The following is an 18,658-nucleotide window of genomic DNA, read 5'->3' on the forward strand; positions in this document are numbered from 1 at the left end:
AAAGGGTTCCAATCGTCTTGACATCACTTATTTTCCAAACACTTCCAATTAAATACATGTTTGGTGTTGGCCCAACTTGGCGTGACGGTTTTGGTGACCTTGTAATTCTCTCTCGAACAAGGTGAGTTTTTAATAAATTTATTCGCCTCAATTTACTCTCAAAAATTCGAAATGTTATTAGCAACAGAGAAGACCTCGGTAATTCCTGCGGGTCATTTGTAGCCAACACTGTCGGCTACCATTCACAGCGCGACCGGATGCATTTTTCTGCCTTTCCATGGTGAATCTATGTGTTGTATTGAAATGAATAAAGTGTTCAACTTCTTACGTCCCCTTTATCCTTTTTAGCTAGCCACAGACTACACTTTAGCTAGCTAGTTAGCAGAGCAGTAGATCGAATCATTTTGTTTTACTTATCCTACTATAGATAGTCTGTTCAGTATGTCGACTTCGGTGTCTATTTCAGACCTTATGGCATTTTTCAAGGATGAGCATTAAAAGGGGAGAATACCACTAAGTCTGGCCATATGGAGAAGTGCAGCTATAGTGATGGGACAATTTAAAGGTTTGTTGAGGGCCAACATGAGGAATAAAGTTCATCCTGTCAGTGAGTGTACCTCTTAAAGGATCCACCCCAATTTTAAATTTTCGCCTAAAATGACATACCGGAATCTAACTGCCTGTAGCTCAGGACCTGAAGCAAGGACATGCATATTCTTGATACCATTTGAAACGAAACACTGAAGTTTGTGGAAATGTGAAATTAATGTAGGAGAATATAACACATCATTACATCTGGTAAATACAAAGAAGAAAAAAAACATGTGAAGTTATCTTTGAAATGCAAGAGAAAGGCCATAATGAATTATTCTAGCCCAGGTGCAATTTAGACTTTGGCCACTGTATGGCAGCAGTGTATGTGCAAAGTTTTAGACTGATCCAATTAAATATTGCATATCTATTCAAAATGTATCAAGACTGGCCAAATGTGCCTAATTGGTTTATTGATAAATTTAAGTTCATAATTGTGCACTCTCCTCAAACAATAGCATGGTATTCTACACTGAAATAGCTACTGCAAATTGGACAGTGCAGTTAGATTAACAATCATTTAAGCTTTCTGCCCAGATCAGATATGCCTATGTCCTGGGAAATGTTCTTGTTACTTACAACCTCATGCTAATCACATTAGCCTACTTTAGCTCAACTGTCCCGAGGTCGGGACACCGATCCTGTAGAGGTTTAAGTTTGAGAATCTTAGCCATACAATGTTTGCTATACAGCTGTCAACATTCCACAAGGAAACACAATCAATTATATAATCATCAACCAGATTTCCCCAGGTGCAACTTAGATGAGTGATAACGCAATTCTAGAATGTTGTCGTTGATGAGAACTCATCTAATAATCTATTGACATTCAGAATGATTTGACTTTTTAAACATCCAGTCTGTATGGTTGTTGCATTACCAGAGACAAATCTTCAAAGTCACAGTATTTATTTTTTTCAGAGTGGCACACTGTCTTGATTTATAGGATCCTTCACACTGTATGATAGGTATGTCAAGTGATACAATCCCAAGTTATCAATTGAACATTTAAATATTTTACAGCTGTAATGTCAATCAATCAAATAACTTTATACTGAATACAAATATAAAGGCAACATGTAAAGTGTTAGTCCCATGTTTCATGAGCTGAAATAAAAGATCCCAGAAATGTTCCATATGCACAAAATGTGTACAAATGTGTTTACATCCCTGTTGGTGAGTATTTCTCCTTTGCCAATATAATCCATCCACCTGACAGGTGTGGCATATCAAGCTGATAAAACGGCATGATCATTACACAGGTGCACCTTGTGCTGGGGACAATAAAACCATAAGCCGCCTCCAACTTTGTAAGATAATTTGGCAGTACATCCAACTGGCCTCACATCCACAGACCATGTGTAACCAGGACAGCCCAGGACCTCCACTTCCAGCTTCTTCATCTGTGGAATCGTCTGAAACCATGAACATGAAAATTATAAGCCTCAGAACCTCACATTCTAAATGCTGGGATGAAATCTCAAACATTAAGCTTCAAATAATCAAACTGGTGTCACTGGGGACAACACTGTCCACTCTGTAGCATAAACCAGTCAGTAGATTTGTGCTAGATTTCAGATGTGCTCTGACCTCTTTCTCCCCTCTCTCTCCAGATGAAATCTCGCGTCTTGTGACGGCCGGCCGCCCAACAACCTGCCCGCTCGACCCTATCCCCTCCTCTCTTCTCCAGACCATTTCCGGAGACCTTCTCCCTTACCTCACCTCGCTCATCAATTTATCCCTGACCGCTGGCTACGTCCCTTCCGTCTTCAAGAGAGCGAGAGTTGCACCCCTTCTGAAAAAACCTACACTCGATCCCTCTGATGTTAACAACTACAGACCAGTATCCCTTCTTTCTTTTCTCTCCAAAACTCTTGAACGTGCCGTCCTTGGTCAGCTCTCCCGCTATCTCTCTCAGAATGACCTTCTTGATCCAAATCAGTCAGGTTTCAAGACTAGTCATTCAACTGAGACTGCTCTTCTCTGTATCACGGAGGCGCTCCGCACCGCTAAAGCTAACTCTCTCTCCTCTGCTCTCATCCTTCTAGACCTATCGGCTGCCTTCGATACTGTGAACCATCAGATCCTCCTCTCCACCCTCTCCGAGTTGGGCATCTCCGGCGCGGCCCACGCTTGGATTGCGTCCTACCTGACAGGTCACTCCTACCAGGTGGCGTGGCGAGAATCTGTCTCCTCACCACGCGCTCTCACCACTGGTGTCCCCCAGGGCTCTGTTCTAGGCCCTCTCCTATTCTCGCTATACACCAAGTCACTTGGCTCTGTCATAACCTCACATGGTCTCTCCTATCATTGCTATGCAGACGACACACAATTAATCTTCTCCTTTCCCCCTTCTGATGACCAGGTGGTGAATCGCATCTCTGCATGTCTGGCAGACATATCAGTGTGGATGACGGATCACCACCTCAAGCTGAACTTCGGCAAGACGGAGCTGCTCTTCCTCCCGGGGAAGGACTGCCCGTTCCATGATCTCGCCATCACGGTTGACAACTCCATTGTGTCCTCCTCCCAGAGCGCTAAGAACCTTGGCGTGATCCTGGACAACACCCTGTCGTTCTCAACTAACATCAAGGCGGTGGCCCATTCCTGTAGGTTCATGCTCTACAACATCCGCAGAGTACGACCCTGCCTCACACAGGAAGCGGCGCAGGTCCTAATCCAGGCACTTGTCATCTCCCGTCTGGATTACTGCAACTCGCTGTTGGCTGGGCTCCCTGCCTGTGCCATTAAACCCCTACAACTCATCCAGAACGCCGCAGCCCGTCTAGTGTTCAACCTTCCCAAGTTCTCTCACGTCACCCCGCTCCTCCGCTCTCTCCACTGGCTTCCAGTTGAAGCTCGCATCCGCTACAAGACCATGGTGCTTGCCTACGGAGCTGTGAGGGGAACGGCACCTCAGTACCTCCAGGCTCTGATCAGGCCCTACACCCAAATAAGGGCACTGCGTTCATCCACCTCTGGCCTGCTCGCCTCCCTACCACTGAGGAAGTACAGTTCCCGCTCAGCCCAGTCAAAACTGTTCGCTGCTCTGGCTCCCCAATGGTGGAACAAACTCCCTCACGACGCCAGGACAGCGGAGTCAATCACCACCTTCCGGAGACACCTGAAACCCCACCTCTTTAAGGAATACTTAGGATAGGATAAAGTAATCCTTCTCACCCCCCCCCCCCTTAAAATATTTAGATGCACTATTGTAAAGTGGCTGTTCCACTGGATGTCATAAGGTGAATGCACCAATTTGTAAGTCGCTCTGGATAAGAGCGTCTGCTAAATTACTTAAATGTAATGTAATGTAAATGTAGATTAACATTTACTTATTGCATGTGAATTTGCTGACTTTTCTGCAGCTGATGATACTGGGGAGGATTTCTGTCTGTAATAATGCCCTTTTGTGGGGAAAAACTCATTCTGATTGGCTGGGCCTATGCCCTCCCAGGCCCACCAAAGGCTGCGCCCCTTCCCAGTCATGTGGGAAGGGCCTAATGACTATTTCAATTGCAATGATGCAATGATTTCCTTATATTTGAACTGTAACTCAGAATCGTTGAAATTGTATGATTTTAAAAAATTTTGTTCAATAAATATAGCACATTTCTTACAACAAATGCATGTCAAGGTGTTCAAAGTCATGCAAATAGCACTTTCCTCTTGGCAGGTCTCTATAGGTGACCAGGGGATTCTCTCTACCACATGCGAATGCTCCCGTGGAGCTCCTAAGTGCAGCCATGCAACTGCATTGGCTATTTTTGCGGTTCACAATATCGGCTGTATGGATGTGTAATGTGAGTGGAGGAAGCCACTCGTGCCCAACCAGATGCAGTCCGTGGAGGATCTTTATCCGGCCGAAGACGACTAAGTCTCTGTCCCTAGAGCCCACAGAGGAGGATCTTCAGTGGCTAGGGAACCATTACTGGGGCAGGTTCAGTGGAATGGCATGTCTGTACCAAACTTTTTTTTTTAAAGGCACCTGGAGCATGCATGGCGCTGTCGGTGGAGCAGCAGGATGTTATACGGAAGGCAATAGTTGGGACAGTGCACCAACCCCAACTGGCACATCATAAGGAGAGGGAGGTTGACGGCCAGACATTTGGCGCAGCAGTTAGGGCCAAGCACGTTACTCCCTCGCTGCTATAAAAAAAGGGTCCTCAGATCACAGTCATTGGATGGGGTGTTGTCTGTAAAGTGGAGCACAGATAACAAAGAGGAGGACATCAAGGCATTCAAAATGGCTACAGGGATGGAGATGCAGGAGTCAGGGCTTTAGGTCACGGGGTCTGGTATCCTGGGTGCCTCACCGGATGGTCTGGTGGGCACCACAGCAGTGGTGGAGGTCAAGTGTCCCTATGGTGCAAGGGACCTTACCATTGAAAAGGCAGTGAAGTCGAAGGATTTCTCTATCCTGGACGGTCTTATCGCCTCCGTGACGACCATCCTTACTGGCACCAGGTCCACTGGATCAGCGTCCTCGTCACACCTGTCAGTACCTGTTTTCAGGGAAGCCAATGGTCCAAAAGTATAAACGCAACAATTTAAAAGATTTTACTGAGTTACAGTTCATACAGTCAATTGCAATAATTTAATTAGGCCCCAATGTGCTCTGTGGGATGTTCAAAGTTTTGGATATTTTGTATAACCCAACCCTGATCTGTACTTCTCCACAACTTTGTCCCTGACCTGTTTGGAGAGCTCCTTAGTCTTCATAGTGCCACTTGCTTGGTGGTGGTGCCACTTGCTTGGTGGTGGTGCCACTTGCTTGGTGGTGGTGCCACTTGCTTGGTGGTGGTGCCACTTGCTTGGTGGTGGTGCCACTTGCTTGGTGGTGGTGCCACTTGCTTGGTGGTGGTGCCACTTGCTTCTGAAGCTAAGCAGGGTTGGTCCTGGTCAGTCCCTGGATGGGAGACCAGATGCTGCTGGAAGTGGTGTTGGCGGGCCAGTAGGAGGCACTCTTTCCTCTGGTCTAAAAAATATCCCAATCCCCCAGGGCAGTGATTGGGAACACTGCCCTGTGTAGGGTGCCATCTTTCGGATGGGACTTTAAACAGGTTTCCTGACTCTCTGAGGTCATTAAAGATCCCATGGCACTTATCATAGGGGTGTTAACCCCAGTGTCCTGGCTAAATTTCCAATCTGGCCCTCAAACCATCATGGTCACCTAATAATCGGCAGTTTAAAATTGGCTCATTCCTCTCCCCTGTAACTATTCCCCACATCGTTGCTGTAAATGAGAACGTGTTCTCAGTCAACTTATCTGGTAAAATAACGGATAAATAAAAAAACATCCATTGATGGAAAATGATCAGTCGACTTCGGCTCCGAACTTCGGCTTGTCTCCAGAACCCTCAACGAAGTCCACAACATAATATATGCACGAACTGTTTCGACTGGGAAGCATGCGGACACCTTTACAAGCGCGGAAGAAGTGCCGAATACTGACCACTGTGTCGTGAACAAGATCAGTGTGAGGATCAAATCGTATTGGTCACATACACATGGTTAGCAGATGTTAATGCGAGTGTAGCGAAATGTTTCTAGTTCCGACCATGCAGTAATATCTAACAATTTCACAACAGCTACCGTATACACAAGTGTAAAGGAATTAATAAGAATATGGCAATAGTGGAATCAGCGGTTAGCGTTCAAAATAAAAGTCCCCCATTGAAACTGATACAAATAATGGCATCATGCCAATTGGACTAGTTAATGCTAAACAAGTTTGAAATGTTGTATAAATTCAACAGAATGCCGTTAATTTGACACAGATAAAGTATAGTGAGTTGAAATCGCACGGTGGATTTATTAGACAGATAACATTGCATTGTACAGCCTTACCTCTGGATCTTGGGTCCGGCCTACTCAGCGTCACCCACAGGTTACAAACATTATAGTCTCTTTTATTGCGGGACTTCAACTGTTGGAAATCACCTAACTGTTCATTCAGCCTATTGTGTGTATTTTACATTCATCTTGAAATGTACAGCCTTGCCTATAGTTGAGTAACGCTCAACTCCTCTCCTTTTTTTATATATATAGTTGAGTTTGGATAACCGGTCGCGGGATTTGCTAGCAACAACAGTCACCTTCAGTCAATTCTGAAAACGCCTACCTTACCGGTTTGCCCATTACAACTGCGGTCCTGAAAATTCATACTTTAAATTTATCAAATAAAACCACTGACTTCTTCCGCGTGTGTCGGTCGTACTACGTAAACTGAGATTCAATTGGCACATGCGTGCGGATTTGTGCAAAACAAACGAGAACTTGGGAGGTTGTATCCTTTTAACAAAAAAAAATGAATTTCAGCACCCAGCGGAAAAACCGCAGTTGTATAGGTAAGCGTTTTCAGAATTGACACTTTTACAAGAATCGACTGACTCACCTGTTGTTGCTACCAAATCCCGCGACCAGGAATCAAACCTCAAACTCCACCTCAATAAGAGAACGGGCTGAACGCTCAACTATCTTACCTACGGATATTGGGTCCATGAAATTGAAAGTAAGCTGATACCCATTGATCTTGAGTCCATGAAATGGGGGTAATATACAATTTGCCTAGTTTTGCCTAAAATGAATGTTCAACAAGTACAATAGGTTGAATAGTGAGGTGATTGTCCATAGTTTTAAGTACTACAATAAGAGCTACAACGCGAACATGTGTAAACTCTTCATTTTGTGTTCCCGAGTAGGCTGAATGTCTATAACATTACAACCTTGTTTAGAACAAGTGTGTCATAATTCCAATTTGTTTAAAAAAAATCCGTTTGCAAGTTAATGGGTGACTTATTTTGAAGGCGAATCCCAATGCCACTGTTGTTGGTCACGACAAAAACACCAAATACAGAGGCTAGCTAGGTAACACGATTTCTAATCACAAAAACCCAGTTTGCATCTTACCTTTACGATAAACAAACACCACGTCCTCTCGTTCGAACCGGGTTACCCCGTTTCCTTTTTTTACATTTTCCAACGTTTAGTTTCTTCACTGCTATGAAACCACAACACGCTTGTACTTAGTGTTGCGAGGGCGTAACGTGGAGAAAAGGTTGCGAAAAAAGTTTAAACAGCTGCACCGTTCCTGGCAGTTGTCAAATAGATCTATCATTGTTCGAGGCTAGAAATGTGTTGTTCAACACTGGCCTGTCATGTAATCTGGTTTATTGATATGCCTACATTAACAGTGCAAGATCATCTTTCATCGTGGATTGTATCCACAGCTAGGTTTTATAGCCTTACTATGAACCACTGAAAGTGACCTAGAAATGTAATCACCTGGTTTAAAACTAGGTCAGTAATTCGAAAGATCTATTTTACCAATACATTTTAAGAATTATAGCTCAAACTGGAAATGTAAATGTGTACGTAAAATGCAAATACTATTCAGTTGTCAACAACATATCTCAGTGTCTGGATTTTTGGGGGGAATAAGTATTATTCGCATTATACAACCTACTGAGTAATGATCGCTAATACCTGGGAGAGGACTGGTGAAAGCATTCCAAATATGATCCAAAACTGATATAGCATTCCGAGCCACGTTGACTGAGAAGGGATACATTAGGATTATTAGCAGTCATGTGGGGCATTGATGGTAGATGGAGGGATGTGTTGTCTTACATGTTTTTCCCCAAGTGTGCATTTTACCATAGACATGACTAAAACAAATGCTTCCAAGTTTAACGAAGAGATGATTTGAGCGACAGCTACACAGAACCTCTCACACGCACACAGCAGAGGATCCTTGTTTTGTTTTAGGTTAGGAAATGAGAGGGATCTCATAGACCCGGATTTGAAACAAAGCAAGCCTTTTCATTTCCTCTCTGCGTTTGATTAGGTCCAGGCCAGTGACTTTACGCTCGTTAACTAGCTCGTTTTGCCAAGCGCCCTTTCCAGTGAGCTACAGGACCAGAGTCGGACACAGTATTTAGCGTGCATCTCAATAGTCCAAAGTGGCTTCATCTCCTTTCCTCCATCTATACCAATTTGAAAGAGCTCGATTAGTGGAAGCTTGGCCGGCAGCCATGGTAGCTAGGGCATCTACCATAAGTGCTTTCACAGGTCTGAAAGTTTCAAACTAGTGAGGATGGAAGGAAGGAGACAAGGAAAGTAATCCATGTTAGACTATTAGGATGCACCCTAAAACAAACCCCTTCCAATAATCCCACATGGATGAAATATTTCTATCCTCACTCCCCATGCCTTTCTTGGCTTCTTCCCCATATACACTGCTCGAAAAAATAAAGGGAACACTTAAACAACACAATGTAACTCCAAGTCAATCACACTTCTGTGAAATCAAACTGTCCACTTAGGAAGCAACACTGATTGACAATAAATTTCACATGCTGTTGTGCAAATGGAATAGACAACAGGTGGAAATTATAGGCAATTAGCAAGACATCCCCTATAAAGGAGTGGTTCTGCAGGTGGTGACCACAGACCACTTCTCAGTTCCTATGCTTCCTAGCTGATGTTTTGGTCACTTTTGAATGCTGGCGGTGGTTTCACTCTAGTGGTAGCATGAGACGGAGTCTACAACCCACACAAGTGGCTCAGGTAGTGCAGCTCATTCAGGATGGAACATCAATGCGAGCTGTGGCAAGAAGGTTTGCTGTGTCTGTCAGCGTAGTGTCCAGAGCATGGAGGCGCTACCAGGAGACAGGCCAGTACATCAGGAGACGTGGAGGAGGCCGTAGGAGGGCAACAACCCAGCAGCAGGATCGCTACATCCGCCTTTGTGCAAGGAGGAGTACTGCCAGAGCCCTGCAAAATGACCTCCCGCAAGTCACAAATGTACATGTGTCTGCTCAAACGGTCAGAAACAGACTCCATGAGAGTGGTATGAGGGCCCGACGTCCACAGGTGGGGGTTGTGCTTACAGCACAACACCGTGCAGGACGTTTGGCATTTGCCAGAGAACACCAAGATTGGCAAATTCGCCACTGGCGCCCTATGCTCTTCACAGATGAAAGCAGGTTCACACTGAGCACATGTGACAGTCTGGAGACGCCGTGGAGATCGTTCTGCTGCCTGCAACATCCTCCAGCATGACCGGTTTGGCGGTAGGTCAGTCATGGTGTGGGGTGGCATTTCTTTGGGGGGCCGCACAGCCCTCCATGTGCTCGCCAGAGGTAGCCTGACTGCCATTAGCTACCGAGATGAGATCCTCAGACCCCTTGTGAAACCATATGCTGGTGCGGTTGGCCCTGAGTTCCTCCTAATGCAAGACAATGCTAGACCTCATGTGGCTGGAGTGTGTCAGCAATTCCTGCAAGAGGATAGCATTGATGCTATGGACTGGCCCCCCGTTCCCCAGACCTGAATCCAATTGAGCACATCTGGGACATGATGTCTCGCTCCATCCACCAACGCCACGTTGTGCCACAGACTGTCCAGGAGTTGGCGGATGCTTTAGTCCAGGTCTGGAAGGAGATCCCTCAGGAGACCATCCGCCTTCTCATCAGGAGCATGCCCAGGCGTTGTATGGAGGTCATACACACTACTGAGCCTCATTTTGACTTGATTTACAAACATTACAATGTTGGATCAGCCTGTAGTGTGGTTTTCCACTTTCATTTTGAGTGTGACTCCAAATCCAGACCTCCATGGGTTGATAAATTTGATTTCCGTTGATAATTTGATTTTGTCAGCACATTCAACTATGTACAGAAAATTATTTAATAAGAATATTTCTTTCATTCAGATCTAGGATGTGTTATTTTAGTGTTCCCTTTATTTGTTTTAAGCGGTGTAGTACTTCACATTCCAACCAAAGGTGCAAAAGAAGGCGAGGGAGAACTCTGGTTTAAAATCTCTGTATTAGTATTTAAAAAATAATTTCCCTTTGACATAAATCAGTTAAGTACCATTATACAAATCTTTCCATAAGTTTCTTCTTACTTTACACAAAAATAACCATTATGCTTTCACACACACACATGGCACTTTGGACATATGGAGCAGTTAGCATTGATCTGCTAGTTTGGGGCAGCTTAGTTAAACCAGACGGAATACTACACAAGCTATGGTGAGCGTAGTGTTACATCTGGTTTCACAGGGCTAGTTTTGGGTGGCCATGCAGTGCAATTATCAACTTGCTGGTAAAGATGGCACACCTTTCCCCTCGGGCATTTATACCTCGACTACAAATACACTTCTAGACCACATGAACATTTTAAAAATCACACACACACACACACACACATTTATGGCAGGAGTACAGTATGCACGTTAGGGAAAGATTACATTTGGAAACTCAAATCTGCTGCATGGTTGTTACTCATCACAAAATAAACCCCTAAACTGGTTCATTGGCTCCCATCTTGGTTGTACTACAGTACTTATCCAACTCTTACCAGCTAATGAATGGTGTGTGTGGTCCAAAAAGATGTGGCTATGGCACATCTATGCCTGCCTGTACTGTATGAGATGGAATGTGCCATACCTCTCCAGAAACAGGGCACTGTGGAACATTAATCAGGACGTGTAGGTTATGCTCATGGGCTGTGTCCTCTGCACCACAATTAACACCCCCCCACCTCATGGAAGAGTTGGTTGGCCCCACCTGATAGAACTCTTGTACACCAGTAGTTTTCCACATTACTAGAACGAGGGAACCTCTTGAGTTGTGGCTCATGTCTGGGATCTGGCTTGAAATAGTCGTTTTGTTTATTAAAGAGGGTCCCAAGACAAGCGAGCATACAAGTTAGGGTTCACGATTGGAGCATAAGAATTGTTATGCTTTGTTTTCCAATGATGTCACACGTACAAATGTTACATACAGTAGGCTTCCTAAATGTCAATTACATATTTTCCCAACCTGTGTTACTAAAGGTCATTCATATTCATCTAAAATCAGCTCCATTTGTATTGTGATAGTAAACGTTACATCCTTACAGTATATCCAAATAATCTTGGTTAACCCGGAACTAAAATCTTGCATCATTTGGTCAGTCTGTCCACGAGTGATGAGGTCACAAACAACACAGTTTGTTCTATTTCATTGAGGCGATGGATTCAAAAACAATCTAGATGGGAGATTTCCACTTGAGTTCATAGTAAAACTAGAAGCCTACATGAGGATTTCAAACCAGTTAAACAGAACTGAACTTGTAACTGATGTTACAGAAGTAGGCAAGACATATGAACCGAGAGGAAACCTACAGTTTGTAATCAGTCACAGTAGGAAAACAAGGAAGCTACACAGAATTAACCCCCTGTCAAAAAAGCCCTTAAAATCAATTACCGTGAATGAACCTTCTGTAAAGAACGAGTATCATTCCAAAAAAGCAGCAGCTACAAAAGAGAAAGGTGACAGTAATCAAACAATGTTTCGAGGATCCTAAGGCCTGCTTGAAGTTGGCATCTGACAAAAAAAAGTTATTTCTCTCTTTTCCTAGTAGAGGTTACATAGTTTTCCTACCCTGACAAAAATCCTCTCGATACCTATGTCTGACTAGCCTGTATATAGCGCCCTCTACACTCGAGATCCAACTGCAACTCCTTCCTTTCCCAATGCCACAAGCTCTCCCCCTCCACACAACCTTTCTCGCCCTGCAGAATCTGCACCTAGCCTAGCCGCTAGCTTGTTAGCAATACACAGAGGTAAGGAAACTTCAGTCAGCTTTGCATTCTGTCATTTAGCATTGCACCATTAGCATCACTCATTAGATCCTAGCCGTTTAGTGGCCCTCGGATATGTCTCTATCCATTCTTCTCGTTACTTCTAATTTCTCCAAAGCATGGTTTGCTGTCGTTCCTCGCTACTGGAAGGTTTGATGGGTTGTTGTTAAACAGAGTTTGTTATTGTCTGTTATTCCGGGTTTCCTGTCAATGTTTTGGTTCTTTGTGGTCTCAAAGAATCACTGCACTTTGTCTCAGTGTTCGCACAGAGTTTGGTTCTCTCTGTGCCGGTTGTTTGAGCTCTAAGGTGTTGGGGTGGAGGGGCTTCCTCCCGGGTCTCATGTGGCTTTGTGTTTCTGGTTGCAGTTGTTGTCTGTGATGGAGTGGCTGTTGTGGTCTCCAGTCAACCTCCCCTGTAGGCTGTTCTGCTGCAGTTGCTCCTCCTTGGCGCGGAGGTGCCATGGCTTCACTGGAAGGGCTAACACCAGCAGCAGACATGCTATGTGTATGCAGTAGTACCATGACCTGGCGAGAGAAAATCAATCAGTAAAGTAATCAAATCAATCCAATGTCATCTGTTCAGTATAGCACTCTTCACAAATGCATTCGTCACGAAACACAAATCCAGGCCTAAGCCCCGGGAAAGAGCATGCCGAGGACAGTTTTCTATGTGGCGTAAAGATTCCAGAAGAGTTTGCAAAATGTCATTGTGAATACAAATTATATGGACTCATTACGGGTCCCAACAAGTTATTCTAGCTAATCCTAACGGGATAGAAAATCCTGAGTTTTATATCTCTGCAGTCAGTCACAGTGTATTTGTGATTATGGGAACACCATGTCCTCAAGGTTTTTATTTTTTATTTTATTTCACCTTTATTTAACCAGGTAGGCTAGTTGAGAACAAGTTCTCATTTGCAACTGCGACCTGGCCAAGATAAAGCATAGCAGTGTGAACCGACAACACAGAGTTACACATGGAATAAACAATTAACAAGTCAATAACACAGTAGAAAAAAATGGGCAGTCTATATACAATGTGTGCAAAAGGCATGAGGAGGTAGGCGAATAATACAGTTTTGCAGATTAACACTGGAGTGATAAATGATCAGATGGTCATGTACAGGTAGAGATATTGGTGTGCAAAAGAGCAGAAAAATAAATAAATAAAAACAGTATAAAAAACAGTATGGGAATGAGGTAGGTGAAAATGGGTGGGCTATTTTCCTATAGACTATATACAGCTGCAGCGATCGGTTAGCTGCTCGGATAGCTGATGTTTGAAGTTGGTGAGGGAGATAAAAGTCTCCAACTTCAGCGATTTTTGCAATTCGTTCCAGTCACAGGCAGCAGAGTACTGGAACGAAAGGCGGCCAAATGATGTGTTGGCTTTAGGGATGATCAGTGAGATACACCTGCTGGAGCGCGTGCTACGGATGGGTGTTGCCATCGTGACCAGTGAACTGAGATAAGGCGGAGCTTTACCTAGCATGGACTTGTAGATGACCTGGAGCCAGTGGGTCTGGCGACGAATATGTAGTGAGGGCCAGCCGACTAGAGCATACAAGTCGCAGTGGTGGGTGGTATAAGGTGCTTTAGTGACAAAACGGATGGCACTGTGATAGACTGCATCCAGTTTGCTGAGTAGAGTGTTGGAAGGTCCAGTCCTTCCTTCCATTTCAGCAGCCAGCCGTCCCCAAACTCTCCTGCTTAATGACTGGGTTTTATACGCTCCTCAACCTGGCAGATGACTCAGAATATTTTGCCTCCATTTTACTGGAGGGCCCTGAATTCATAAAGCCCCTCTTATTTCTCCGTGTGAATCATCCCCGTCTTCTAGTCATTAACGGGTCTTGTTAACAGTTAGACACTAAAGGGGAAAGACCTAATGCCGTGTGCCCATCTGTGCCGTGTTCCCATCTGTGCCGTGCTCACTCGTTTTATTGGCCTGCCTTTTTAAACAGGCATTTGTAAAAATGTCCCATAAAAATCAGGAGAGGTTTTGAACTTGGTGGTGCTTCCCAGGACTCTTAGGACCCAACACAGTATGTGCAACTCACCTTTGTCGTCTACACATGTATTAATAAAAAGGTACTGTTTTGAAAATTAGGCCTACATTGTTAAATATAACAACTTCTTACATTATGCATGTGGAATCAGTCATGTTACTCACCTGTAGAACTTGAGTGACGGCCCAACGGCCAATAGGACGAATGGCACAACCGTGTAGCAGATGGCGACCTGAGTCCCTGCCCACGTGATGACATCGTAGACGCTCTTGCGTGTCGTGGAACCCAGGAAGTACGGTTTGATGTTGTGTCTAAGCTGGAAGTGAGCCAAATGAAGACATTGTGAATCGGTCCCACAGCAAACGCCTCACATCATTATGTTGCATTGACTTTAAGATGCAGAAAGTAAAAACTAAAAAACTTGTAGAGAAGATGTGGAGGTTAGAGACTAAAAGATAGACCCATCAGTGAAGGCACAGAAACTAAATCAGCTTTCAGACTTAATAGGCTGTAATGTCGTAGCCATTATAAAACGCCCAACAAGATGTTTACTGACCCCGTTCTTTACCTTACATGGACAGAAGCAATGTACTTCATCATTAGTGCATAACTCAACCACGTCCTGCATTTAGAGTAACGATATGAATCTCAAAATGTAGAGCTTCATCTTTCTGAAATTGTTTTTCAGGACATGGCTGAGGTTCGCTACCATTCACTCCCCCCTCCTCCCGTGGTTTGTACGAGAATGTACTGGTCTAACAAACGTGACACATGGAAACTCCCATACCAGCCCATGCTTACACCAAATCCAATGCTCCAATTAATCCATGAGGGTGAGTGCAAAGTGTCCACTTTCGGATGGGGAACCGTAAAAAAAAAAAAAAGTCCCTCTCTCGTTCTGTGTGTCGTGACATCATGTGATAGTGTTATTCCTAGATGTGAGGAGCGGGAGAATGGAGCCGCGTATTGAGGAGAGGTTCTCTTTCTGTCCTCTAGGACTCTCCTACTGTCGCCGTGGGGATCCGTCTGTCCATTACCCTGTGATCTCGGGCTCTATCATACTGCGACACACACCAGTGCTGGCATATTGCTCATGCATAAAGCAGACTCCCACCCACACAACCACTGTGCCATGGGGTATGAGCTTTAGATCCGAGCGGACAGTGCCCCAGGGTCTGTCGTTCTATAGTCTCCCGTTAAAATAAGAACAGGGTCACGGCTCTGTCTCCCCATGTGTCACCTCTCTGCTGTCTTTACATAATAATAATAATACAAGTAAAATGGTGGCATGTTTATCAAATTTAAGGTCTGTTTTGTCGCTAATGGTGACTGTGACAAATGGAATGAGATGGGGGCAACGCCAGCTAAAGGACATCAGTTAAGTGCTTTTGTGACCTTGCATGAAACCTGAGGATTTCTGGTTTTGCCAGAGTTAACACCTCGGCTTTAGCTCAAAAGGCTAACAGAGTTTTGAGTTGTACTGACAGCCCATGGAATTCTGCCTAATAACCCAGAACTCGTGTTCGCGCCTAGAGATGACACCGAGGGTTTAACCAGTACCTATAATCTGGTTCAGGTTATTAATCAACCTACCAGGGTGTTTACAAACACCACAGGAACAAGATCAACCACATGTATCGATCACATTTTTACTAATACTGCAGAACCTTGTTCTGAAGCTGTATCCATACCCGTTGGATGCAGGGATCACAATATTGTGGCACCACACTCCAAAAAGCAAGTGCTGCAGGCCCTAGTTTTGTCTTATCTTGATTCTTGTCCAGTCGTGTGGTCCAGTGCTTAGAGGAAAGTCCTAGTTAAGCTGCAGCTGGATACTATCACGCCTTACCTCTGCTATTATTACTATACAGGACACTATCACGCCTTACCTCTGCTATTATTACTATACAGGACACCATCACGCCTTACCTCTGCTATTATTACTATACAGGACACTATCACGCCTTACCTCTGCTATTATTACTATACAGGACACCATCACGCCTTACCTCTGCTATTATTACTATACAGGACACTATCACGCCTTACCTCTGCTATTATTACTATACAGGACAGTATCACGCCTTACCTCTGCTATTATTACTATACAGGACACTACCTCTCTATTATTACTGCAGCTGGACACTATTACTATACAGGCCTTACCTCTGCTATTATTACTATACAGGACACTATCACTCCTTACCTCTGCTAATATTACTATACAGGACACTATCACGCCTTACCTCTGCTATTATTACTATACAGGACACCATCACGCCTTACCTCTGCTATTATTACTATACAGGACACTATCACTGCAGCTGGACACTATCACTCCTTACCTCTGCTATTATTACTATACAGGACACTATCACGCCTTACCTCTGCTATTATTACTATACAGGACACCATCACGCCTTACCTCTGCTATTATTACTATACAGGACACTATCGCTGCAGCTGGACACTATCACGCCTTACCTCTACTATTATTACTATACAGGACACTATTACATAATGGACACTATCGCTGCAGCTGGCCCAGAACAGAGCGGCACGTCTTGCTCTTCATTGTAATCAGAGGTCTGATATAAATACTATGCATGCCAGCCTCTTGGTTAAGAGTTGGTTTGAGATTGACTGCATCACTTCTTCTTTATATAAGAAACATTGTGTTGAAAATCCCAAATTGTTTGCGTAGTCAACTTACACACAGCTCTGACACACACACTTACCCCACCAGGTGTCTTTTCACAGCCCCCAAATCCAGAACAAATTCAAGACAGTGTACAGGATTAAATAGAGCCATTATTGCATGGAACGTCCATCTCATATTGCTCAAATAAACAGCAAACCTGGTTTTAAAAAAACAGATAAAGCATCACCTCTCCCCTATTGGACCTAGATAGTTTGTGTGTATTTTTTATCTATGTAGTTCTGTCCTTGAGCTGTTGTCTATGAATGTTCTGTATTATGTCATGTTTCATGTGGACCCCAGGAAGAGTAGCTGCTGCTTTTGCAACTGCTAAGCTAATGGGGATCCTAATAAAATACCAGCTGAAAGAGGTAATGCAGTCGAGGTGTGCAGACGACCCCAGGTCAGTAACACCAGCTGTGTTGGCTGTTTACTCACTGTCCGTGCTGCCATGGTCATGCCAATGCCCGTGAGAAAGGTGAGGTAGTACCCGGGGTACACTCCGTGCCACATGGCCGACAGTAGGAAGGTGGCCGCTGTGGGGTTGATAGGACAGCGCTCATAGCACACCCTGTTGAAGACAGACATGGCACAGATATAGCATTAGCATCCCTGCTAATGCTAATCACAAGACTAAAATAGCAGCCTGACTGCAGATCTAGCATTAGCACACTAGCATCCCAACCCTGTGTAGAGATAATGGCCCAGACACTAGCAGATTCAGTGCATTTATCAGCATTACTACTGATATAAGCCTACTATCTGTGATTGTACAATCTACATGACGGTATATCTACTATATACACACACACACGACTACTGTTGTGCGATAGTACAGCGTTATCTGGTTTATGATGCATTTTACCTTTTGAGCCAAAGCGCCGTCTGGATATTCCAGTTGTCGAGGAACATCTTGAAACTGGTGGCAAACTGGAAAGAGAGTGGTTGTTGGAAGTAGTGAATGTAGCCTAAATAATGAATAATAGCCTACTTCTACAGTACTAGTGAAATGTGAATAATAGCCTACTTCTACAGTACTAGTGAAATGTGAATAATAGCCTACTTCTACAGTACTAGTGAAATGTGAATAATAGCCTACTTCTACAGTACTAGTGAAATGTGAATAATAGCCTACTTCTACAGTACTAGTGAAATGTGAATAATAGCCTACTTCTACAGTACTAGTGAAATGTGAATAATAGCCTACTTCTACAGTACTAGTGAAATGTGAATAATAGATCTTTTTAAAAGGCTTACCTCAATGTCCAGTATTCTCAAATTGGATACCAGGTCCCATCTCGGTGTGCCATCTTTGTTGTAGCCATTGAAGCCGAAGCCTGCGGCGTTGTTGATGGCATCAGCTGTCCAATGGGGGAAACAAAACAACCGAAAAGTTACCAGGCAGAATGGCAGAGGCCAACAAAGAATAACATTATCCCATACTGTCAAGACCATTTCGTTTGACTGTACTAGGCTCTTCGGGAGTATTGTTCTCCACATTGCCACAGGAGGGCAGTGTAACACAACTCAAAAAAGTAGCCCAATTTTTTGGTGTGACTTTAGTAGGACCACTATCCCAGGCAATGTCACCCTGATTTGTTATATGGGGTGGCCAGCACCCACATAATTCTCCCCCAAATGCCCAAAACGTCTGTCGTCCATCTTGTCTTACACTTTTAATCCCTGCACCACAAGGCCTTTAGCCTCTGGCCAGGCCATCATTG

The 18,658-nt window shown here is 44.1% G+C and overlaps 2 protein-coding genes and 1 long non-coding RNA gene across 11 annotated transcripts in view; 1 reads left to right on the forward strand and 2 right to left on the reverse strand.

The window, feature by feature from the left end:
• kidins220a (kinase D-interacting substrate 220a) overlaps window positions 1–7,792 on the reverse strand; it is a 94,956-nt gene extending 87,164 nt beyond the window's left edge. For 2 of the 7 annotated variants that reach the window (XM_046366504.1, XM_046366494.1), the window contains exons 1-2: window positions 7,503–7,792; window positions 4,974–5,095 (exon numbers count right to left, since the gene is read on the reverse strand). The gene's annotated coding sequence lies outside the window, so the exon portion shown is untranslated. The other 5 variants (XM_046366499.1, XM_046366498.1, XM_046366497.1 and 2 more) reach the window with 5 other exon arrangements.
• Window positions 7–16,344, forward strand: LOC124046301. 2 transcript variants are annotated; one of them, XR_006840988.1, is made up of 3 exons: window positions 7–121; window positions 14,925–15,069; window positions 15,233–16,344. It is a non-coding gene; the product is annotated as an uncharacterized LOC124046301 (long non-coding RNA). The 2 variants fall into 2 exon arrangements; XR_006840989.1 differs by lacking the exon at window positions 7–121 and adding an exon at window positions 6,811–6,940.
• The window catches only part of mboat2a (membrane bound O-acyltransferase domain containing 2a), a 98,779-nt gene continuing 90,525 nt past the window's right edge, over window positions 10,405–18,658 (reverse strand). For both annotated transcript variants that reach the window (XM_046366505.1, XM_046366506.1), the window contains 5 exons: window positions 18,192–18,295; window positions 17,800–17,864; window positions 17,373–17,505; window positions 14,401–14,552; window positions 10,405–12,752 (listed from right to left, as the gene is read on the reverse strand). In XM_046366505.1, coding sequence (XP_046222461.1) covers window positions 12,566–12,752; window positions 14,401–14,552; window positions 17,373–17,505; window positions 17,800–17,864; window positions 18,192–18,295 — 641 coding nt within the window. In that variant the 3' untranslated portion in view covers window positions 10,405–12,565. The remainder of the gene's footprint in view (window positions 12,753–14,400; window positions 14,553–17,372; window positions 17,506–17,799; window positions 17,865–18,191; window positions 18,296–18,658) is intronic.

This window comes from Oncorhynchus gorbuscha, linkage group LG10 (assembly GCF_021184085.1).
Source record: "Oncorhynchus gorbuscha isolate QuinsamMale2020 ecotype Even-year linkage group LG10, OgorEven_v1.0, whole genome shotgun sequence".
Classification (NCBI taxonomy): Eukaryota; Metazoa; Chordata; class Actinopteri; order Salmoniformes; family Salmonidae; genus Oncorhynchus; species Oncorhynchus gorbuscha.